The 26062-nt window shown below is 39.0% G+C and overlaps 1 protein-coding gene across 1 annotated transcript in view; it reads right to left on the bottom strand.

Annotated features, from left to right (window-relative positions):
* Positions 1 to 6436: 6436 nt before the first annotated feature.
* The window catches only part of CDK6 (cyclin dependent kinase 6), a 141742-nt gene continuing 122116 nt past the window's right edge, over positions 6437 to 26062 (bottom strand). The window contains exons 6-9 of the mRNA XM_075143762.1: positions 23288 to 23338; positions 19210 to 19345; positions 17224 to 17355; positions 6437 to 6716 (exon numbers count right to left, since the gene is read on the bottom strand). Of these exons, the coding sequence (XP_074999863.1) occupies positions 6516 to 6716; positions 17224 to 17355; positions 19210 to 19345; positions 23288 to 23338 (520 nt within the window). The 3' untranslated portion in view covers positions 6437 to 6515. The remainder of the gene's footprint in view (positions 6717 to 17223; positions 17356 to 19209; positions 19346 to 23287; positions 23339 to 26062) is intronic.

Below are 26062 nucleotides of genomic sequence, written 5' to 3'. Positions count from 1 at the left end.
GCCGCCTGCCGGGGCCGCGGCGCCACCACGGCCGGAGCGGCCCCTCGCCGCCGGCGGGCGGCGGCCGTTAGCGCCCCGCCTCAGCTCCGGTCCGCTCCGCTCCCCCGGCCCCTGGGCGGACGGGCGAGGCCTCGCAGCCAGCGGGGGCGAGCAGAGGCGGTGGGCGGAGCGGTGGGGAGAGGAAGGGCGGGAAGGGACGGTGAAAGCGGGGGCGGTTTAACGCGGGGCGTGGGTGGGGTGGCGGCAGCGGCGGGGAGCCGGCGGCGGCCCCGGGAGGGCGAGCGTCGTTGTGACGGCGGCGGTGAGGGGCCAGCGGCGCGGCGGGCAGGCGTCCGCCGGCCGCAACGCCCCGGCCTGCCGGCAGGGAGAAAACCCTGGGCCGGCCTTCGTGAGGGGGAGCGGGGGGCGGCTGCGGGGGGAAATGAAATGTGGGGGTGCACTTGCGTCCTGGGGCGCGCCTCTGGAGCGGACATCCCGGGGGAGGACAGAATTTCATTGTGAGGTTTTTTCTCCTCTTGATCTATCTAGTGGTCGGTTACAGGCGGAACTGCGGTGTTTCCTTTTCCTTTTTCCTTCAGTAGATGCATAGACTAAGTTATTATGAAGTAGCAGGCTGTCCTGGCATAGAATTCAATGAAATGGGGTTCTATTTGAAAAAAGAAGGAAAAAAAAGTGTGTATTCATCACTCGTTAGTTATCTGTGCTGCAAAATAAAGAACGATGTACTATTGACCAGGTTAATACTGCATTAGGTTAATGCAAAAGCTAAAAGAAGCTTGGGAATTACCAGGATCTACTAACTCAGAATTTCAGACGTCCTTAATGTTACCATTAAAAATTACTCCACGTTAGTTTTTAGCTTTGTAAAAATGAAGTAATTACATATTAATACTTTAAGCATACAAAGCACAAATGAGTTTTGGTTCTGAAATAGCATCGCTGTGTTCATCATATTTAGCAATAGCTGGAAAAATTGGTGAGTCCATGGGAATTTGTGATACCAAGCTGCCTAGTAAAACCAAGAGCAGGCTGTGAGGAACTAGAAGAAAACAAACAAGATGACTGCACCAGAATGGCAAGTAAAATTTGCTCAACTGCAAGTAAAATTTGTTGTTGAAAATTGCAAGATAGTGCATAAGGGAAGGGATAACTAATTCCTCAGAAAATGGTATGTTCTAAACCAGGGATGGCTATTTTGGAAACGCATCAGGCTGAAGTTCTCACTGAGCTGCCTGTGATGCTGGAGAAGTACATTGAAGACAGAAGAAACAAACTGCATTAGAATATATACAAAATAAGGTTAGGAGTATTGCTAGATATGTTACCATACCCCTTTTGTGAAGCACGGTGATGTCCTCACCCTGAACACATTTTCAGGTTTGGGCCATTTTGGAGTACACCCACGCAATCCAGTTTTAGGTGACTAACGCCACCGCGCTGCGCCTGTGCAGGCTGACCCCAGCGCTGCCGCAGCCCTCGGTGGTACCCCCAGATGTGGGAGCACGGCTGTCTGTCCGTCCGTCCCTGCGCTGACACGGTGGTAGGACTGCAGGTCTCCATGGGCTCCAGCTCAGCTGCAGCAGTGTAGGCAATACCCAAGCTGCGTCAAGTCTGCCAGGACAGGCTTGCTTTTCAGAAATGTTTTGACCAAATTTGAACCAGGAGAGTTTATTCATCCAACGCTTTGCGCCGTGAGGCTCCAGTGGCTTTGAGCTGGTGTCTGCTGCCTGGAAATAGGAAGACTCGCCGTTGCAGGAATGGGGGTGGGGAGGCCTTCCCTCCCTGAGCAGGCAGTGGGGAGGAGGGAGCCCGCCGCTGGGCACGCCGGAGGATTTTAATTAAACTCCCATTAGCTTTTCTTCCCTGGCTGCGAAGGAGGCTTGGGAGTCCAGCCAGACAATTCAGATAGCTAAATCTGATGTCTAAAAATGGATGAAAATACTTAGAGAAAGGACTTCTGAGTGACAGGAGACTGAAAGATGACCTTGTTTATCGAAGGGGAAAAAAAAAAGGCAACACAACTGATGGGTGTAAAACAAGGAATGATACAGAGACTGTAAATCTTGCTTTCCATGTATCAGTAAATGGCAGGCAAATGATAGACAAAGACAACGCCTTTAAGTCTTTTAAAATGAAAATTTGTTTCTATGGTGTTAATAAGCATGTGACATCTAGTGTCATCAGATAATTTTGAGGCGAAGAGGATGAGAACATTTATGTGAATAATGAAAAGAGTAACATTTGGGCCTATTTCTACAAGGTCCTTAGTATTTTTGCTTAATGGATTTTGTTTTTAATTTTCTCTTCTGTAATTGGGTTTTATGAACTTCACGTGGGGCGTAAGTCACCTTCTCACAGATGGGGGCTAGGAAGAAAATTCCCATATGAAGAATTTGTTCCATAATTGTCCCCAAACTGTTAGATTTTCTTCTGTGGTATCTTGCCCTGAGCACTATCAGAGATGAAACACCAGATAGTATCCAGATCTGTATGGTAGCTCTTATTTAATCTGTTAAATACTTCCATGATTTTTTCCCTTTTTCACAATGCATTAGCTATGGCTAATACGGGTATTTACGACGCTGATGGTTCTGCTCAGCCTCACTGCAATTGATTCTGTGTCTGTCCCTGGCTGGACTACTGTTCGTAATCTTCTAATGTGCTTAAAGACTAATTTGGAATGTCACATAATGTAAAGGTAGCCACTGTTTTTATTTAATGCTGCATCAGATCTGCTGTCTATATAACTATGTTTTGTAAAGGACTTTCATGGGTCCTTATATTTTCTAGGGGCAGTACAAAGTTTTGGGTTTAAGTTACAAAATCCTTCGTGGCTTTGGGGTCTGGTTAGCTTTGCAGTCATTTCTGTCTAGAGCTTTCAACCAGAAATCTGTTTGGATGCTTGAGCTAATAGTTTTTAGATTCCTATGTCTGGTGGCTCATTGGAGGCCTCGTTAGTAGAAACTACTTCTCTCCTGCTTTAAAGAGCACTTAATGATCTTTACAATAAGCTGAAGCTTTATTTGAGTTGTTTTGATGAGGATTTTTTGGTTGGTTAGGAGCGAAGGCAAAAAATATGCATCTGGTTTTAGAGTTTGATGTTGTGTCATTTTGTGTTTGACTCAAAACACGCACTTTACCATTTCTATATACCCGGAAATGGTATAGTCATATCTATAGCCGATCAAGAAAAAAGAAGTCAATCAATAAAATGTGCTCAGATTCTTAAAAGGTGGAAGATGAAAGCAGCAGAATTTTTAGGAATACACAAATACCACACATGTTAGCGCAACATTTGGATCAAGTAACATTTGGGGAAAATACTGCGTTTCATGAATGACTGAGAGCCATTATAGCTGAATTACAGCACAACTTGCCTAAACCAAAACAAAGATTTCAGTAAAGACAAACTAATGCTGAACCATATAGCGTTCGTAGCAATTGCAACCATTTTATGCCTTTGAAAGAAAAAGCGATCACTCAAATTTTAATTTTTTTAAACGGAATTCATCCAAGGTGAGCAATAAAGTAGTTCAGAAATGAGAAATCAGGAAAAATGAGGTTACATTTTTATAAAACTAAAGGTATGTGGTAAGGTGCTTGACAGGGCGTGCATGCGCTTACGTTTCTGTGTGTGGTTGTGTGTATGTTTGTTGATTTTCTAGAAAACCCAGGGTATTGGGAAAAACACTTGCAAGCATAAAAACTAGGAAACAATGTTGCTAATTTTCTGTATTTAATATACAATACTTACTGCATTTGTATTCATTTTACATTTTTAGATAAAAGAAAAATATAGCTAGAAAGGTGAAGTAAACCTCAGGAAAGCAGTTTTAAATACAAAACTAATTTTTTGTCTTTTTACTTTCCAATAATTTGGGAACAACTAAAAGGAACTTGACACCGTGAAAATTTTTATTACATGGATTTTCATACTGAACCCTCAGCACCCAACAATAAATACACAACTTTGCTTTTCTTGCACTGCCAGCAGCAAAACGTTCAGTTCCAAAGGACTGTAATTCTGATATAATACAATATTGATAAGCTTCTGTGTGCCTTAATTTAATTTCGCTGTATTGACACATGATTATTTTTGCAGTCAACCATCTTTACAAACTTGTAAAAGCTAAAGAATATGTTATATGGTAAGGTGCATGCTTGAAAGAGTATGCTCCGATGAACTTCAATGCAGTCAACGTAAAGTAGCCCTGTTCTTAAAGCAGAAACCCCCATAGGGCGAAATTTGGGACACAGAGCAGGCATGCAGTTAGATCAAAGGGCTTTGTTTGGAAGCTTGCAAAGGGAGCTCTAGAGTTTCCAGAGTTTCTGTGTTATTTCCCAGCCATTCTGTACAGCAGAAACATACTTTTTTCCAATGCGTATATGGTAATCAGCAGCTGTGCAAGAAGAGGAGAGAGGCTGCAAGATTTCATGTACAGCAACGGTGCAATACTTTTATATACCACAGTTTGCATGTTGAAGCCCCTTGATGTCATATTGATGACTAAAAGGTAAACCAGTATATTTGAGTATCAATTCAAGAAATCACTGTTACATTTGTCTGTACCTCTGTAGGTGATACTGTGTTTCACACATAGATGATTTTAATGCTGAACCCAAAGAATGTAAGGAACACTGAATAGTAATTATTAAGCACACAGAATAAAAAAAAATGATGCACCTTTAAAAGAAACAGTAACACACGCACCTTTTCATGTTTGTACCCTGATTAAAAGAACATCATGAATTTCAAGTATGAAGTGATACAGTGAAATCATGTCCTGTGAATAGGTATCAATGGTAGTCTAGGTAGTACAGTTTGCACCATAGGTAACTTTCCGCCTTGCAAAATAAAATCCTACTGCATATGTAGGTAAAGTGACTTGAAATGCTAAAACTCAACATGCCAGCTGTTTCGCTGGTGTAAGCTGATATAATGCTGTAGAAATCAACAGGACTATGCTGATTTTCACCAGCTGAGTATATTCCCTAAGGTGAATAAAAAAAATATTCGAAACTGCTTTGCATGTTTTCCTTGAATTATCAAATCCTAGACACCTCCAGAGCAAATGATGTTTTATTACAAAAAAGGGAAAAAAAAAAAGAGAAAAATTAAGCCAAACGGCATTAGAGGCTGTTTTAACTGTCTGGATGTTTTTTATGTTATTTTTTGTAAAAGCATACTGAGAAATAAAGGTACTGAGACAGATTTTGATTTGCTAATGGATGTTGGTCTGATGTAATATCGGTTAATAAAGTTACTCTGGATGTGTCTCAGAAGCTGTCCTCACTGTTTGTACTATTCTGTAAACCTGAAAACGCAAGTTTTAATAATGCCTTTTGAGAACATAACTTATCTTGCAGATTCTGAAACCAGTATCCCGTGAGGGTCACAAACAGGCTTTACTTTATACATGTCTTCAGTTAACTTCAGTGGGATTTGTAACATGTAAGCTAGGCACACATGGAGTGTCGGAAGCAGTAAGAACTGAATGTTATTTCTGGTACATTTCTGTACCAGCGTCATGCTTTTCTCCACATATCCCAATGCCACTAAGAAGTGCACTTCTGAACTTCTGTATAAAAAAGTAATGAATAGAAATTTTGAGAGAAGTAATGTTACTAGAGTTAAGATTTTTATCACACGTTACCATTTATATAGTATTCTTGCTGATTTACTAAGCTTAAGTATCTTTATATAGACCTGAGCTGCCCGACACTGAAATTTGTAGACTTACAAGGTCAAATTCTTGGTTTAATTTAACTTCAGTCAGTGGAGTTACAACAAGAGTAAATTATGCTAAATGATTTAAAATACTTTGAAACCCCAATCCTATTTCATGCAATTGTCCACGCATAAAAAATACCTAAATTTGCTGCCTTTATGCTTTTGTTTAGCCAACAATCTTACTTAAAGCCCATACGGGCAGCTTTATCACTGCAAAAAACTTTCTTCAGTTACAAGATGTCACACAAACTTGGCCCCTGGCTTAGGCATCTGGAATCGGCAGATACCTGCTGGGCCTGCTACACACAAAATAAAGCCAAAGGCAGCCTATGTAATGTTTTCTAATTTTAATTTTTCAGACAACATTCCCCCACTATGTGTAAAATTAGCTCTACAATAGCATTTCAAAGTAATCTGCTTATTCCTTTACATATTAAAACAAACAAAAATACCCTAAAGCATAAAAAATACTACATCCGAACACACATACTACTCTAGTTGCAAAACTCAATGTACAGCAAGGAGCTTCTTTATAATTTTTTTGACTGATCTAGCTTTCTACCTCTCTATGAAACTAGCTTCACTTCAACAACCCAAATGTATACTAAATGCAAATAAGCAATAAAGCAGCAAGACTCGACACATTTTTTGGCAACTACCCTTTCACAGGACTAGTGTGTTTTCATAAGAAATAATATACTGAATTATAATAGCAATAATTTAGGTTAATGTCAAATAACTTGCAGATAAATGTGACCATATCTTCAATAAACACTGACCCCATTTAGTGGTGTCTTGGTGCTGTTATGAACCATGTGTCCTCACAACTACAGGCAATTACTAAAGGAAAGCCTTTTTCTGCAAACACTTTTCGTGAGCAACTACACTCACATGAGTAACCCCTCTCCGCTCTGTGGGACTGCTCAGGTGAGGTACAGTATTCATGTGTTTGCATACTTGGGCCTTCAGACTGAAGAGTATCAAGCTAGTGAGGAAATACAAATACACAGTGTTACACAGAAAGTAGAAGACAGACAAAGAGATGAAAGCACCCTGTGGTGCTTTCGGGAGTTATAATATAAACATCATTTCCAAAGTACACAGTTCAACTTCTAAGACATAATTTTGAGGGTATAATTTTTCTTTAACTAGAGCATTCAAAGACATTATACTTTTAAAGCTGTTCAAAGTAATGCAGCTAAATATTACATTAAAAATAAAACCCCTATGAGATTCAATGGCAGATATAGACCACTTAAATGAATTGGAATGAAACGGACCATAAATACATTAATCTGAATGCCTGAAAAGATTTTACAAAGACATTAAAGTCTGAAAGGAAAGAATAAATGGGTGCCTGTGGGCTTGGTTTCAGTGCCAAAATCATACAGCTTTGTGTAGAAAACAGATTCTATCAGAAAAATAAATGTCATCTTTACATTTTCTCTATCTTAAGTATTTTAAAATATGTTTCTCCTTTAACAGAAGTGACTGCCTTGCCTGTGAAAGGTCCTGGCTAAGAGTCCTCGCGACTCTCAGGCCCTGTTTCAATTGGAACCGGCTCTCATACCTTACCGAAAAGCACCTCCATAATGTAAACTTCTTTTGCCCACATTGCTGTGACTCTAAGTGTGTTGTAGGAGGGCAGTTCAGTCCCCAGGAAAAGAGATTTTGAACACGGCGGAGAATGACAGCAAGGTTATTTAACAGTGCTGAATGCAAGGAAGGTGTCACGGACATTGAATTCTATTTGTTGGAATCTGAACAGAGACAAATTCTTCCCTTAATATTGACCACCGGAGAGTGATCAAAATAGACAGTGCTGGCCTGCTCTGGTTTTAAGCTGGTAAACTAGAGGAATGCTTTTCTATTCGACGACTTATTCACAATAGGAAGGAGAATGGTGGTGGTGGAGGTGAAATAAAACAAAGCAAAACAAAACAAAGCTGGAAAACCACTGGGCTGCTAGACATCTGGGGAGAAAAAGGAAAGGATGGATCAATCTTTGCAGTCCCTTCAGCCTCTAATCTCATGACACTGCAGTCCTTCTATCACGTTATGATAGGTAACTTCAGTTCAAAATGTGCATGGCAATCAATACTTTCAGACAAGCACGTCCCCACTGAGCTCATATAAGCCACCTTGTACAGGCTCACATCCACAAACCTCTTGCCAGTATCCAATTTCTGATGTACTTTTTGTTGTAGTTGCAACCCATGGTTACAGCCACCTTTGTTACAAGGCACTCCAAGATAAAGTCTCTGCAAGAAATCACGATGGATTTTGGACAAAGATTGAGACGCACTTCTTATTTAACTAGCGCTCTGCAGACCCAGGCTATATTTTGAACCCTTTTCTTTTCGCCCCCTATCACCAATGAAGGATGATTGTTTGAGATACATCATCACCCACCTGGAATAAAACACTTTGTCTTTTCCCACACCATGTCCAGAATTCACAGTCACCCTTTCTGTGTAGTGAGAGAGGTTTCTTAGGGGAGTTCTTACAATACTGCTGTTTAAAATACAAAAAAGTCAACTGTCATAGAAAGAGTAAGATACTGTTCCCTCTAGATCCTGGAAGGACTTTTCCTCGGGAGAATATATTGTGGGTTAAGGTTCATCTGTGCCTAGTACTTGTGGCAGGGCTCTGTACTCAAAACTGTCACAACAAAAAGCAAAGGAATGAGCTGGATTGCCTACATGGACCCAAGTTATCTTGAGAGTTGGGGACCTTCATATAAGGAAGAACTGTTTCATAGTTGCTCTACCTCACACTGGGAGGAAACGTTTCCCTGGGAACAGTGATCTCGGGGAAAGGGAAGGGAAGGGGGGTAAGCAATAGGAGGCTGGCATTGCTAGTCTTGTTTATTGTCTGTTAAAAACTTCTGTGTAAGAGAAGCATCATTGGCTGCTCTTGTAAACATGTACATCACAGACAGGGATGTCCAGGGATCTTCTATACTTAGTAAATAATCTTCTGAATCAAAAATTGTTTGGCTGATCAAACACATTATGTTCAATCTAATCTCATCTAATCTAATCAATCTAATCAAGCTCATCTCTTTGCTTGAACCAAAGAGTGTAAAAGTAGCACACGCTTTGCCATATTCTACTGTAGTACTTGCCAGCTCCTAATGAGAAGCAAGGAAAAACTATAGTACAAATCATTGGCTGCCTGGGGGGCAATCACTATCACAAGGTAGTAACTTAGCTCACAGCTTCTTAAGTGGCTGTGGAAGTATCAGCAGGGTCTGATACAAGTGATAGGTAATTAAGTGTCACTGCAGTAAGAGGAAGCAGGGTGTTGAAAGACTGTTGAGGAGTAGACTCCCCAGGGCTGCTTTCACAGTGTCACAGTAGGATGATCTAGGATAAGGAAAGGACAGCGTGAGTGGCTGGGTGATCTATCACTATATGTATTTAACAAATGCCAGAGAACTACTGTGTAGAATTAGAGGTTTCCCATCCCTGGAACTGTGAAATTTGTCTCTGTGCCAAGCCTAGTTGCTCACGCTTAATGGAAGGACCAAAATTAGCTGCTCTGTGCCAACACTTCCCCAGCCACCCACACACAGGGACTAAACACAACAAAATGCTACACAGGCCTTGTGTTCTGTATTTTTGGAGGTGGCATAACACTAGTTAACGGTAGCTCTCAGGTTGGCACAGCAGCTCGGAAGGCTCCATTCCTGCTGTACAACTTACGAAGAGACTTTTTTTCCATGGCAGATGGTTCGGCAGTATTACTTACACTGGGTGTCAGACAGACTTGCTATGGTCTCAGACTTGCTCCTCTATGATGGTGAACCACCTGGACCAGCAAAACTTGCACGTGGATAATCTTACCAAAATCCAAGTGCTCAAAAACATACCGTTTGGATTGCCAAAGGCTTTTCAATTTACGGCAGGAGCCAGCTCGCAATGCACAACAATATTGCACAGTAGCGGACACTGTTAGTGACCCTCCTGCATTAGAGCTGTACATTCTCCATGTCTGCAGCTGAACTACAGGCAGCGTCTCTGTGGCCAGCTTAATCTGCTCTCAAGCTGTCTCATAAGACTTTTTTTTTATATCTACACAGAAAAACCTCTAGCTTCTGCAAAATCTGATTTAAAAAATAGAGCTGTTGCTATGTTGAAAAACTGCACTGGAACTCTTGACTTGAGTTGACATAATAAGTATCTGGAACTAAAATCCTGTGCAATAGTCTTGCTTTATCATCTTATGCTTATGAAAGTGAATGACAGGAGAAAACAAAACACGTGGGAAAAAAGTCTTCCCCCTACACTTATACGTAACTTTTCCACATGTTCAAAATCACTTGCCAAAATTGTCCTGAACTCTCCTAATCTCTGCCCATTTTTCCTATCTTGGCAGCACTTCACGATTTTTCTCCTTCATGTAGCTACTCACAACTGATTCTAACATTCAAGAACTGTTTTTTTTTTTAAAAAAAAGGCTGAGGATTTGCATAACATGACATACATATAAAACATGGAATAAGAGGAAAGGCTGCATATTGTAGAACATTAATCACAAACTCTTTAGGAGTAATTGCATGAAGGAAGCTGGCAGTATGTGAAAATTCATTTTCCATTCAGTGGAAGGGACAGTGGTCTTTGGCTGGGTTTAACATGGGCATGTCAATGGGAGCAAGTATCCATGTAAACACTAGAAAATGTGTTTTTTTCTGGCATGTGGATGGGTTTAAGGTGCAGAAAGCTAAATAGTGTGGATGCAAATTTAGCTCGCTCAAAAATGGACAGCAAGCTTGAGAGCTTTACAGCATATCCAGGTAGATGTCACCAAAGTAAATCACAAGTTAAACATTACCTGTTTTCCCTTCTCCTTTCAGTCAAATAGTATAGGTTGCTTTAGTGCAAATGAACATTAAAATGGTAGTTAGAATAAGTTCATACCTGGATTCTTTCCTTCCATTATACCCTACCAACTTTGCAAGGTCAGTGAAAAAGTATTGGTTTCAATGCATATTTAATACACATTGCTTGTATTTACATTTTTCATGTTATAAATACGCTCCTTTTCCCTTATCCCAACAATATTTTCCCAATAGTTCCTTAAAATCTCCTTTTTAATCTTTACTAAGTGTCAGTTGTTTGTTTTTTCTTAAAGAAGGCAATATCTTTTGTCTGATCTTTTTTGGAAACAAAAAATCTACTCTACCACAATCACCCAGTATCAAAATATCCATAGCAGAATCTCTTCTTACTTTCTCTAGCCATGCAAAAGTCTCATTGACATTGGGCTGAATGAAGCCCACCAATATATTCTAACACAGATAAAACATTTAATCTGAAGGAAAAAATACCATATGGTTAGGGAGTTTTGATTTATCTTAGCTGTTTTGCACAGTCTTTCAATGAAGGCTGGAAATTTGAATATTGCAGAAGCTCTCAAAGGACTTTATTTAGGTCAAAGCAAATTTTCCAACAACTTTACTCACAGCAACCTTGAGCTTTTCTGCCCAGAAAGCAAAAGGCTCACATAAGCATGGTGCTGGCTAATTTCAGCTTCCGCTGAACACATAAAGGACTGATGGTATCTACTTGGCCTGCAGAATCAATTTTGAGAACAAGTTCCTATTTGATTCTGTTCTGTTTGGGTGCCTATCACTGTCTGAATTAAAAACATATACATAATTTTCAGGAATATTTTTTGATAGAAAAATATATAAGTTTCAAAATTTTGAGTGTTTCAGCTAAAAGAATGATTTTTAGCTGGTTTCTGCAAGAACCTAATGAGCTGGTTTTTATATTATCTGTGCACACTACTCCTAAGTGTTTTTTATGGTTCTTATATTGTGTATATATTGCATAGCAGTATGCAATACTTGCTAAGCTTCAAATTAAAGGGAAGAAATAACGCTTGGCAAAAGTATATTTGTCAGTTCTTACGTCCACATCTTTCTTCTTCTAATGGCCTAGTTCATTTAAATCGATGAGAAAGCTTCTTATTGTTTTACGTAAATTACTGGAGTTTGATGGTTACAGAGTCTGGTCCAGAAGCTAGAATTATATTACAGCCATTATCTAACAATTTTCAAAACAAAGAGATATAATAAAATAAATAGCTCACAAATAAAACTCAGCCTGTTAGACTGTTAAAATTGTAGTCGTGTTTTTGCACACCTGAACTGTACTTGCACAAAAAAACTGAATATGAAAATGAAACTTGGAAGGTTAAACATATAACATCCCATTTACTTTTCTAGAGATGGTTTCTGAATTTTTTCTTCAAGTAAAGTAATCTGTATACTCCAATACTTAGTAATCAAAAAGAAGTAAAAGCTTATTAGCAGTCTGTTACTGAAGATTTCAGTGTATAACATGTTATTATTCTCTGTGAAAGTAAAAATATATTTCTTAAATTTTCCCGCACAACTGCAGTTTGGAAAAACATTTTTTCTGATATACTAATTTGAAGAAAATCATTTACACATTAAAAGAAGTGTGAAATCCTGTTAACATCAAAGATGATCTTGATATTTAGAAGCAGTTTTGTAGCAATAAAATAAATATGTTAGGTTCCTAAGCTTGTGATCAATTCAAGCTTCAAGCATAACACAACAAAATCACTCTAATAGCCTAGTATCTTCTAATTCACATTGTATATAAAAATCAATCTATTCTTGAAACTACTGTATATGAAAAATACTAGCAAAGTGGTTCTATAAAACATAGTTCTTAGAATAAAATTCCTCATTATTCAACTGTCTTATACATGGAACATAATTAATTTATGTGGCCTTTTAAACCAAACTGTGTGGTTTATGATTCATATACATATCTGACAACTGATGTGTTTTCAGTTGTGAGTCAGATAAGTGCTCCAAGTTTGTTGGCTAAAAGACCAAAACAGCATGTTTTCTCTTTATTTTCCTTATTAAAGTTGGCCTAATACCTAACAGCAGAAAGAATTATGTGTATAATAAAACATACTTCTCAAAGACAGTGAGTGAACCTGTGAAAAGTAGTGCAGTATTTTCTTCTTATTCACCAAAACAACCATTGAGTGTAAAAACCACATAAGAGTTATGATGCTGGATATCACCCCCCACATAGAAGATGCTCAAATGCTACAACTTACTAATTCCTTTCATGTAAAAGGCTCTGTACACATAGCACCAAATTTCAATATTTTGCAAACACGATGTCCTCATTTTTTGGTTTGTTTTAGGACAGAAACAACAGAGAAAGGTAATCTAACATTTACCACTGTGGACTAATAGGCTGAAAAAAACCTGGAGTGTGGGCACAGCCTACACAGAAATATGCACAAACCCTATTTCTAGAATTTTACTTGGCACACAGAAGGCAACATAGGTGTATGCAAAACTAAGGCTAAGCAAGGAGGTGCACAAAGAGATTCTTCTTTAGTCATCAATTCTGGGCTGCTGGACTAAAAGAAGCAACACTTGGTAATAGCGACATAGGGGACACTGACACTGTGTAGCTATTGAAAATTTGGAAGAATCTTGTTGGAAATAGCACCCGTGAGCGTCACTGAAACCTGTTTCCATAAGGGAGCTGAAGGAGAAGAACTGGAGAGCTAGAATGAGCGTGGAGACAGGGTGAAGAGAGAAAAGGGCTGCTCCAGATGTATCGCTATGATTCAGCAATTAGCACTTCACTAGCTGGCTTTAGTGATTTTTTTCCCTTGGCTATTGGGTCTGTTTTTCCTGCAGAATTATGCAGTAGTGATAAAAAAAAGGTTGGTGGGAGATAGAAATTGTTCCTTCCATTACTTAGAACACCCTGTTCTCTGCTGAGAAGAGCACAGTGCCTGGTTGTGGGTTCTCTAGGAGATGTGAACATCTATACTTATTTGTAATATATTTTTTGTTATTCAGTGGTTTTTAGCTGCTATTGAACCGCTCCTGTAGAGCACGTACAGGCATAGTTATTGCTAAGAATAATTGCACTCTGAACTCTTATTTAAAGGGTGTACGAAGATTTTTTTTCCAGATCACAGTCTGGAACATGCGTGTCAAGGAGCACTTTCTTTTTCACATATACAATTCCTACATCCTACACATACGGCAGTAATGAGTGAAGGTACTCAAATACTAGAGCTATACAAGTAAAATAAAAAGAGCAAGGGCATGGGCTCGAGCACAGTCCCACAGTTGTCTGTACTGCCTACGTAAGAGCATGAGTCCTGGCATGATTTTAGCCAGTGCCAGCGCTTTGCCCAGCCAGAGAACAGGCTTTCTCAGTCTGCGAGTGTAAGTGAAGCCCCATGGTTTGGCAGGGAAGACTGGAATAAGAGTAAGCCTATGGTGTGTCAAATGGAATTTCTTCCTAAATAGATTTTGAAAAGGAGGCCATTTGAAAAGTCGTTGGTCCTTCGAATCTAGGCCCTTGCTACCACAAGGACCCCATTAGATAAATCTTTTCCGCAATACTGCCAAGACAGAACTTAGATTTCTTTTTTTGTTCCTGCCATTCCTACTGGAAGGATGTTCCAGAACATGACCATCAGTGCAGCCCTTCTCAAGCTGTTCTCCTGAATACCCCCATTTATAACCTCATCCTATATTAGACAACATACAGCACCACGTTGCAGAAGCTCTGCTTCTGATTCCATAAGCCAGCCCCTGTTTTTCTCTGCTGCTCTCTGAGCTCTACTTCTGATACTACTGACTGGGAAATACTACTCCAGTAGTTAACTTCCTTGTGATTTCCGTATTCTCACCAGTTTTTGCGCCAGCACTAACCTTTGGCTTAAAGGGTTCCCTCCTTTTTGTTTTACCCTAATAATGTACCTACATTCAGCAATCATATTCTTTTCTAGCCTTTGCTTTGCTAAGCTTAATACAACAAGCTCTTCTAACATGGAACGGATGCGCATCTCTATCTGGGAGTTTTGAGTCTAATTTGAAAATACCCTCTCCTCCCCTACATTTTCACCCTGTTAGTTTTTGGAGGGCTCTGGGAGAGTTCCCTGACAGCTGCTGGAAAGCCACGCCAGCTGAATGCCCTGATAAAGTATATATGATAGCTCAGCACTAGGTAAAATGTGGAATGTTTTTAAAAGTGCTAAACTGTACAAAACTTTTCTATTTGTTACTGTAGCAAGATTCTCCTGAAATTTGGCTCTGTTTGTTGTTCTAATTAGTGTTTAAAAATGGTTAGCAAAAATTTCACTCTGGCCCATCCTTTTCTATGAATGTTCACACCCACAAACCGCGACAAGATCCATTGACCCATGGAGGAACAGGGCTGGGACAACACCAGTGCAGTTCCCCTGCGATGTAGGAACAGAGAGAATGACGGAGGCAAGGCCAAGATTAGAGGGTTAGCTGCTGTGACCGCTCCCTGGCCTTCAGCTCGCTGCTCGTAGAGCTTCCAAAATTCTTGTGTTATGCATCTGTAGTATCTCTGTGCAGATGCCTCGTGCATGCTCTTGCCAAGCCTAATTTGCAACTTGCCTGTTCATGCTGGCAAGTTTTGCATAGGCATCGTTCTGGGCATGAAGAAAAGCACAGGCCACTGCATGCATACATGCAAGTGGTACTTTTAAAATTTGGCTTATTTAAAACAGACTTAATTTAACCATACGTCGCATACTTATGTGTCTAACAGTAATGAAAAGCTTTATCCAAGAGACAGGTAAGATCCACCCACTATCCTAGCAATGGACCATGTCCCAGACAGTGCAGATACCTGAAAAAGAGTTATCAGTGAAGTTCACCGCAACAGCCAGTCTATCACAGGACTGAGAAACCTGCCAGGGAGACGGCTACAAGTTCCTGTGCCACAGCTGGAAAAATTATATTGCTCAACTCTGCCAAGCGTGCTGTGAATGAGGATATAATGCTGGCTCACTAGCTAGACAAGATGAAATAGAGATGAGGAAGAGAGAAGCCTAAGGGACTATCACAGGAGTAAGCAAAGCTAGCTGCCTCACTTATCATCAGTTATACTGCAATAGCGTATATTTATGATTTTATGGTAAGGGCTAACTCGTTGGACCAATATTTTCCGCCAGGTCATATCCAGGTAAATGCACTGAAGTCATGCTAGGGAACAGCTTCTGTAGATTTAAAATATTTTTTTTTTCCCAGTACAGTATTAAAAAAATAAAAGCTTCTTTTTAAAATACTGAAAATATATTTTAGTTAAGGTAAAAATACTAAATATAAAAATTTAATGTAATATTTAAAATAACTGTGCTACAAAGGCATGTGAACTGCTTAGTTATTTTAACATTCAATAACGGCACATTAAGCCTAGTGGAGAAGCATGTGCCAGTATACCCACATGGTGGTTTAGGAGAGAAGCTCATGCATTTCTGCATAGAAAACAAGTCTGCTTAATAAATGACATCTGAGGGATTTTGAGACAGTAAAGTTCATGCACTTGTGATGCATGGAGGGGTGTTGCAGGTAAGGCAGCGCAGTATACAGCATACAATTCAGCACAAATACATATCTGTGCTTATTACAGGTATAGGATTCTCTGCTTCTGAACTGGAAATATTTTTTCTATTTTCCTTTTTGGCTGATAATCAGAACACGTTGAAGGTAAAAATCTGTATTGATTTTCATTGGCTCTGTTCATGTCTTTGAGCTGCATATCAGAAAATTTGGAATGAGATAAAGAAAATGTGCTTGCAGCTGTTTCCAGGGGGGAATGATGGGTTAGATGATGGGCTACAATGTGCCTGGATTTCAACACAAACCGACCGTTTGGAAACGGAAAGAGTCTTTAAGAACAGGACTCTAGAAGCTTTTTAAAACACTTGTTTTTTGCAACATGCACACAAGCGTAGCTAGATAATAACTTGTTTGTGTATGAAAAAACCTAAAAGTTGAGACATTTATTACGTTCACCATAATCACTGCTATTTTTATAGAGCAATTAAGTGATAAAATAATCCATCCAAGTTTTCAAGTGGGGAAGCACCTGCATATATGCTATGAATGAACAGTAGCTGGATGTATTAATGCATGTATCAGTTAACTGCAGATTGCAGAGATCTGATATTTCAATACCATTATTTAAATATCACTGTAAGAGATCACACAATAATAATAAAAAAAGTACCAAATCATGCTTCAGCAGCTAGAGAGAGAGATTGCATCATGTTTTGGCAGTGACTCGTTCATCCTACTCCACACTGGCAGCATTCAATATTAGAAGGATAAAATGGCAGCAAAACTGATCAGCAGCTTCTCTTTGTCTGGAGTTTTCCCAGGTAGATAAACAAAACAAAACCAAAACAAACATAAAGCTGCAATGGGAGCAGGTCAAACCCCTGGCCCTTGTGTTGCTCTGATGAAAGTAAAGTAGATTGATTTCCTTGGATAAGCACATCACAATCCCAAAATAAAAGATAAGTGCATAAAACCTCCAAATAATGATCTTCCTAGAACAGCTATGTGGTTTGTATGGGACAGTGGCCTTGTCAGCTACACGTCTTGTTCATTTATGGTTCATCTTCAGTCAGCATTATGATGCATTCACCTCACTGGAATTTTGGCTGGATGACATGTGAGAATCCAGATTCTCCTTGCATTTCTCCAGATCATGGAAATATGGGTGAGAGAGGGCAACATAGGCAGAAATTCTCTTGGCTGGATTGAATGCTAAGCATTTCTGTAAGTATGAAAAAAAGTTGGTTTTAACTAAAATATACAGTTAACAGTGCTAACATTGCATATATACATTAATGCATGCCACCTTCAATTTATGATCAGTATGAGACACAACAGGGTCTCAGTAGGTGCTGCATGATAAGATGACCATCCATATTAAAACAAGCAGTGGGGTCATAGTATATGAATATGGCATCCCCAACGCTAATAGAAAATAACAAGTTAGAAAATTCAAGTATTCATAGTTTAGGAAATCCCAGAAGCCTTCAGGTTTTCTTGAATTCACATGCACAGGACATTTGTCTTACAGACTGCAGGGAACAACTCTTCATGAATGACTTTTGAATCCTCTTAGTGTTCAATGCACTGTACTTTTGTGGTTATACAAACATGGACGGCATCATAAGGAATATGTTCATTCCTAGGTTCAGCATTTCCATAGGTATTGGGTCTTTGACTCTATAGCCTTCGTATGCTAATGTTTTGTGTTCAGTTTCTCCTCTTCTTCCTAGTTGTATTTTGCTTGCCATCTTTCCAGGTCCTTATCCCAGCCTTTTGTCCAGCCAGCACTGAAATCTCTCCTACAGCCTTGCCTTTTATACCGTGTTCTCCTCTTTTCCTTCATTCACCTCCAAATAGTGTTCTTCCTACTATCCTTGTCTAACCACTTCCTACTCCTACTTTCTTTTCTTGTATCAGAATTTCTATCATTTAACTTCTGAAATTTAATCCAGTGACTTCCAGTCCTACTCTCCCCTTTCATCTGTGGCTCACAGTTCTCATCTCTTTGCCTAACAGGAACAGCTTCCCTTCCCACCTCACCTTCTAGGCATAGATATTTGTCTTCTTCCTCCCTCCCATCATGTCTCACACTCACTGAGCTCTCTGCCATATTTTATTTCTTGTGTTCCCAGAATCTAATTCCTGTCTCACATCTAGCTTCCATTTCCAGACTGCCTGCAAGCATAACAGATGCGTTTCTCCCCTGTCATTTCAAGTGTCCAGATGTAGTCCAGCTTACTGCAGCTGGGAGCTGCAGTCATAAGGACAATGGAGGACGCTCTGCTGTTCTATAGAGATAACGTTGGCCAGAGACAGCAGTTCCTGAAGGGATGCAACAAGTCATGCAAGAGTTGCAGTGAGCCCACTCTACCCAGCCCATGTGGACCAAGATCTTTTAAAGGCTTCCAGAGAACAAATTGAGATAGATTTCAACAAGCACCGCAAAAGGCAAACTGAGGCAAGGCCATTCCCTATATTCCATTCCAAGATTGAACTTCAGGGCTAGGGTTTATAACATATCTATAAAAAATAATGGAAATAATCTAATTGAATTCAGTGTTACCAGTTGTACCAGTACAATTTGTTCAATCCTGCCATTTGTAAGAGGCAACAATTGGTGAATTCTAAATCTCAAGTTTTCAGCATTCAATAGAAGGCATGCAGATGTAATCTGCCTCCACAGCCTATTTTCTGCTTTATACTCGATCCACCATACCATGAAAAATGGTAGATCAGTTTTTGTACTCACGTCAGGCTTATACTATAAGAATGGCTGAATCAGTGGCACAAAGTGGGCAGTAATGAGGATCTAAGCATAAGGTCTAAAGACAGGTCAAACAGGTACTTCCCTGACAGTTTCCTAGTCTATAACTATTCTCAGCTCTGACACCTTTTGAGCCAAAGGTGGTGTCTTTGTGCTGATGTTTCACAGATTTACATGAACTTGTCTACCTACGTTTGAGCTTTTCTTTAATAACTCCATTAAATGGAAACATAAATGTTTCTTGGCATGTTGCATGCACAGTGGGAACTATCAGTCATGTGGCTTAGAGAACAACAAATAGAAACTCACAAGAAGCAAGTCTTTGCCCAGTTCATCAATATCTGGTACAAATTTTTCAATAGGTTGTGCGGGTCTGGAAGTGAAAGCATTTCTTGGAAGGGCAACGTCATTAGGCCAGTCCTCTTCTTCTGGGAGTCCGATTACACTGTGAAAGGAAAAACATAACGTTAGGTCTGAACATTTATGCAGTCTCCCCTTTATATTGATTATACTGAGTGGCAGTTTACTTCATAAGTCTTTTAATTTAAATTAGATTAATTGTACAGTAGTGCACTGATCTCTGTGAATAGAGGCTGATGAGTGTAGGTCCTCAGTGTGCTTGGTAGAAAACATTCTGTGGCCAGCACAATTTTCTGGCCTAGGTCTCAATTTTCTGAGCCTTTTTGTTGAAACAGGGCTGAGTGCTTTGGAAGAAAGTTGCTCAGCTCTTGACTGGATGGTGCAACATATGTCGCTCCAGGATGATTAAAAGCAGTAAGTTTCAAAGGGGAATTGCATGCAAGGATCTTTATTCACAAGAATAGGGACTGAGAGAAGAGTGTGGGTCAAGATGAGGGTAAGGCAATAAAAGGGATGTTTCATAATGCTTCAAAGCTATGTGCAGTAATTGTTGCCCAAATTTAAACAATTTATTTGCTTCACAATACAGGTTTTAAAGTCTCAATTCAGAAGTGGCATAGGACTTGAGTGTCTATTTTTTTATTTTCAGTTGTATATTAGTTTTTCTTTATCCTTTAATAGAATATTTTAATTTCTTTTTATAATTTATTTCTTTCTTCTTTAAAGTCTAGAAGATATTTATACTTATTAAATAATCATGCTAAAGTTTAAAACCCAAATAAATTAAATAGTAGGTAAATCTGATGGATCATGTCTCATACATTTCGTGTTTTAGTCTGATGTTAATATTTGTGGGGTTGAAACGCCAGTTTCTGATGGAAATTCTAGAAAAGACCATATATTACTTGTCAGGTTTCAGGGAAAACCAATTTTTACAGCCTGTAAAATCGAGGTTTTTAATGGAAACGCTGACAGGGTAAGACAAGAAGGAACATGAAAAAACGTCACTGAATGCTTGGGTCTGCACTAAGCCCAATGCCACTAGGGAGCAGCATTGACCTTTCTTCTTACTGAGGTTGGTAGTAAGACTGGGTGAGGCCATGGGCCAAACATTTTGATGTAAATCATAGGTTACCTCAGTGAACTTAGTGGAATTATTCCACATCTACCTACATGGATTTTAGATTGTAATTTGGCTCACCTAAAATACCTCCAAAAATTAGTATGTCCTCAAACCAACAGCATGGCTAGAAGGACAAAGCAATTACAATCTCAGGACAATTTAATTTTACTACATCTGAAGACATCACAGCTCTTGGGAAATGATAAGTTAAATTTTTATGAAAAATTTAATTGGACTTTTATCACCACAGGTACGGTGGGGGTATAGGGCAATTCCCTTGGCCACGGTGGTTAAAGCCATGTGATTAGCTGTTTGAGGATCTGGACCCGTATTAAATATAATACAAATAGTACCGTAGGAAGATGGGGGAGTTAAATATTTTAAATAACAATGAAGTTTAACCTGCTATTCAAATGTGTTTGGTTAGTCCCAGTTTTTTTAACATTTGCATGAGAGAGCATGAACAGGGCAGCATAAGCACAGGCACAGGCAAAGCTAACAGAAAGAAACAAGGAGGCAGCCTGTCAGACAGGTAGGGTGGACAAGACCAAGAATGGAAAGGAGAGGCATTTTTAGTTACATACTCATGTAGTACTCAAAACTCTTCATAATGAATGTCTGAGTAGATGCCCTCACTCTGGTCTGGTAGCACTACCATTTCAGTGACTAAGTTTGGGAGTATCTTGGATGAGTTTCACCTCCTGCCAAAGGTTCAGGCCTGGTCTTGAGAAACACCAAGTACTTTCCACTCCCATTGATCACAATGGGAGACAAGTCTGCTCAAACCATTGCAGCGTTTAGCCTGAAATCTATGAGGATATCCCACACGCTGATGGTGTCCTGGAGATTGTTTTGGGCCACGTCAGAGGGATTTACCCTCAAACGCAGTGGAATTTTACCTGACGCAAATCAGAACGCACATGTAAAGCAAAGGTAGACCACAGCCCCATTATCTGAAAGAATACATCAGTCCAGATTGCATGAAAATCCTGAAACTATTTTCTGTCCAAATTAGTCTGCAGAATGAGTCACTACTGTAGAAAGAAAGAATCCTCCTACAAGAAGAGCTATGCCTAACTGTAGGGGGTTCTCCAGCTGTGAAAACACAAAATAAACACTATTTAGCATAACCCCCCCAGAACCCAAGAAAGAAACTTTTGAACTATTTAAGGAGAACTGCACAAAAGAAGCAAACCCAAACTTTCTCTTAAAGTAGATGTGTAATAAGGAATTTCTTCTAAAATCAGCATGTCATTTTCTCTTCTTGATGAGTTCTTTTCTGCACAGGTAATGTCAGCCCCTAGGGATGGAAAGATCCCTGTCGGAGGCTTCCGCTAGCAGCTATGCATTTAATCCTAGCCCAGTTAATTTTGATTTTTCCCCTTAAATGTCATAAACAAATCAAAATCCTTAAAAAAATCACAGCTATGTGTTTTTTAATTATAAAATACGTTGTATGTATCAAAACTGTCTTCATTTAATAAAGCAGAATATTGTAGGACTAAAGGAGTAGCTTTGGCAGAAGAAGAAAAAGTAAACTTTAAAGACTGATTTTTCTGGATTGGGCAGGAAGAGCTATTCAGCGCATGACAAATTAACCACGCAAGTGAGTCACATACACTGGTATGGTATGCAGGAAAGGGAAGTCAACTGTGTGAAATCAAGACCTGCAATTTAGGAACCTCATATTAAATAATAAAAATGTTTAGAAACAGATCTGTTATGATTTGAGAACCGGAAAAATGATTAGAGAAATTCATTATTTGTTCTGCTTAAGCTCTTCTCCTTAGAAATTTTACTATGTTCTCTTTGGAATATCTTCAAGAGGATAATATTTCAGCCTTCTCTCTCTCTCTCTCTCTCTCTGCTATCTATTTCTTATTTCATCCAGATCCCTGGATCTCTGCAGCCCCTCCATACGAAAAGGGAAGACTGAGGTGCAGAGGCAAATGGGCATTCATTCCCTGGAGTGGGACCAGCCCTACGTGGCTTTGATTTCCTAACTACATGATACATACATCAGATCTTAAATTTACATGGTTCTTATACATTCAGAAACATTCCTTGCTCTGAAGAGATTTTACAAGAAAAAGTGATATAATCCTACTTGTTATCATATCAGTAATATCAGTAACTTAATTTTTTGTTTTTTAACTAAGAGCATATTTTGGAAGAGAATTATTCTATCTCAGAAAGTTTAGAGCCTCCCCACCTCCTCAATGTATTTGATATATCTGAAGAAGAAAACCACAAACTCCTAGAATTGTAAAATGGTTTGAAAATAAAGCCAATTAGTTCATCTCTGACAAAGCACATGTTAAAATGCTGATATTCCTTCTGTTCTCAGAGTTACCTTCCTGACCAAAATATGGACTGTTAATCATTTTAACAGGCTACACAGTATATTTTAAAAGCTAAAATATTTCCTTATGTACAGAAGTCTTTTCTGCAAAGAAGCTGTTGGTAATCATCTTAGAGATTTCAGTTTAATAACAATTTAAAAGTATTCTAATGTTGTTTTCTGAAATACACAAAGAAATTACTGAAAAATAAAACCTCTGTGTTTGTTTACGTGAAGAGAATCTCTTGGATCTAACTATTTAGGAATATGCATGAATGGTACATGCAAAATATGTTTAAGAGATTTAAAAAGCCCGAAACAGAAGTCTCTCATAACTTCCTGATGATGGCTGTTAGTTCTGCAGAACTATATTCCATGTTGCTTCCTCCTCCCACTCTGACACAGAATTCACGGAAATATCATGTTGCATACGGTAGCAATAGGAAATATGTTCTAGGAATACTTTGTTCTAGTCACATTATTGCATAAAAACATGGCAAAGAAACCTCACAGTGTTTCAATGTTAAACAGATATTGACATAATGCAACTAGTTATTACTTACTCAAAGATTTTTCCTAGCTGATCAACATCTGAATTTCCACGGAAGAGTGGTCTGAAAGAATAAAGAAATATTTTTAGGATGTGACTTGCTTTAATTAATGTGAATTTATATTCGTCATTGACAGCTGCCAACGTAGGGTGAAAACGTTATTTTTTTTGAGACCTCACTTCTTTTGCCTCCATGTTTTATCCAGTCTGTGAGTGTACCTTTCAAGTTTCTACTAAAATTGATAAAAAAGGGGACCGATGAGACGTATTTTTGAATATGCTACTTTCGAGAATTTAATTGCATCCTTTAACATGAAGGAAATAACTTTCTCTCTCTCAACTAATACTATCCCATGAATTATATAATTAACAAAATAGTTTTCACTATAAAGAACATACTTAAATAGCTGTTTAGAGAGACAAAAACGGAATGAATGTCATGCAATTCATTAAAACATAATAAAATTAGAGATGAATTATTATGGATATAAATTCAAAATTAAATTTCTTGTATATTGTATGTTGGAAATGTGCTCCTAGATTTAAGGGGTCAAATAAATGACAATGGATTTATGAAGGTCTGTAAAGAATGGGTTGTGAAACGGTACAGAATTTACCTTGAAGGAGAGGAATACTTCTGCTGCATAAATAAAGATATGTTCAGGAAAGAAACAAATTAATAGTCTGAATGACCAAAGGCTTTCAGAAAAAACAGCGACTAAAAATACTTTCAGAGAGGGTACACACTTTTTCCTTCCAAAGTGCAATTTAAAATATTTTCACTCATGATTTATAAAATACTATCATCCCATAGTGCCTAAGTAAAATATGAAATTCAGATTTGCATGGCTGTATTGCCATCTTTGTGTTGAATTCAGTAAGGTGTGATCAACAGTGTAATTTTATGTTTAAACTCCCAAGACATTCCAACAGACTACTGACGGATGATTAAGGATCCAGCCAAGAATGAGGGCATCTGTGACAATCAGGCCCCAGATGTTGCGTACCATTTTGGTTCAACAAATGGTAGATTACCCTAAGAAATGCAATTCAGACACACTGCAAACTGAGATACTAACTTGGGTCGACTGATAGCCAGGCTGCCCCCCTCTTCTGGAGCACAGCTCTCGGAGTACAGTGCATGATGTAAACTTATGGTTACAGTTTCCAAAACTGTTCAATTGAGACTTGGTGACTTGACAAACAATGCATATTCCCATGTTTTCACTAGCAGCGTTTGGTTATGGAGAAACATCCGTTCTCCTGCCTCTCTCTGCATACTCCTTTTCTTCTGTCTGATACAGGTCCTTAACAGCAGGGATAGCCAAAGACATCATTTCACTGTTGCTCTTCATAGGAGAAGTCCTTTCCCATCTACACTGGCAGAACAAGGAATACTCAGCTATAGTCCTTCCCCTCTCATTGCTCATACGCAGGAGCAGGTGTAGAATCTGGATCTCCTTTTGCTAACCATAGTTAAATTTGAAAAATGGCGCTTTACATCTTGAAACTCTCACATAGACAATAGAGCTCCATGTCACTGCCTACCTTGCAGGTCCACACCAAATACAGTAAGTAGACCCAGAGCACTGTGACATTTCTCAGTTAGACATCATAATCTCTGCAGAAATCTGTGCCACCAAGAAAAAAGCAGAGCAATAACTGGAAGACATGCTGACCATCTTTGATGAACTAAACATGCATTTTGTCTCCTTCATGTTTGCTGCCATTCAGGTCGTATCAACTTACACTGCAAACTGCTTTGCGTAGGGATATTGAGAGAACGATTTCATCAAGTCTGATTTGAAACTATACGACGTCAGATTGAAACTGATGGGGTAAAATGCGGTGGCTTGTTACTTGCCCATAAAGGGCTTTATTTATTTTGATTCTGAATAAATCATCAATAATGGTATGCGCTGCTTCCCAGATATACATGACATTTACTAACTGCCTCTTTGACAAGACCATTTCAACTCATACGTAGAGGTTTCTGTATTTTTTTAAGCTTTAAGGTATCCAGCAATACTGGCTTCCACAAAAAAAAAAGCTTAACTTCACTCAGGGAGGAGCATCTACTTCTGCTGTAAGTTTTGAGCCTCATTTTCAAAATGGTCAGTAGCTACAATCCTAGTGTTGTTTGTGGCAGCAGACACACTCCATATCTTCCAAAGTCAGACAATATGACAACCTTAGACATTTTTTTGAATGACTGCTTAAAATTATTAACATATGGTTACTTTGAGTATTTAATTTTGGCTCCAGCATTAGAGTATTGGGGCCCTTTAAACTAATAAAATCTACACAATCAAATAATCCTATCCATGCAAATGGAAAGCTGATTTAATGTTTTAAAATGTATGCTGAACATTGCGTTAATGTGAAAGCTTGGCAAAGTCAGCCTTGTTCGCAAATCACCTTAGGCAGTGTCATGCCAAAACAAGTATGATTCTTGGGATTTCTAAGGGAGGTTTTTCCCATCATTGCTGCTGTCTCAGATTCACTAAGGGCTGAAGCAAGAATTTAAATTCTTTTGAATATATAATTACACAACACAAGGTGACCTTCCAACATACTTTGATATTTCATCATAATGAAGTGTTATTAATTCATCTTTCAGCCTCCTATCCATCCCACCATCATGACTACAACAGAATGCCAGCTCCAGGTTAGGCACCAGTAATGTAATGAAATTTGCCTCATGAATTTTGGCTGGAGGTTCAATTGGAATATTGGACGGATGATTGGGGAAGTAGATCCACTTAATCAGCAACTGTATGAAGATCTC

The sequence above is a fragment of the Calonectris borealis genome, chromosome 2 (assembly GCF_964195595.1).
Source record: "Calonectris borealis chromosome 2, bCalBor7.hap1.2, whole genome shotgun sequence".
NCBI classification, from domain to species: Eukaryota; Metazoa; Chordata; class Aves; order Procellariiformes; family Procellariidae; genus Calonectris; species Calonectris borealis.
This window is presented reverse-complemented; position numbering and strand designations above follow the sequence as displayed.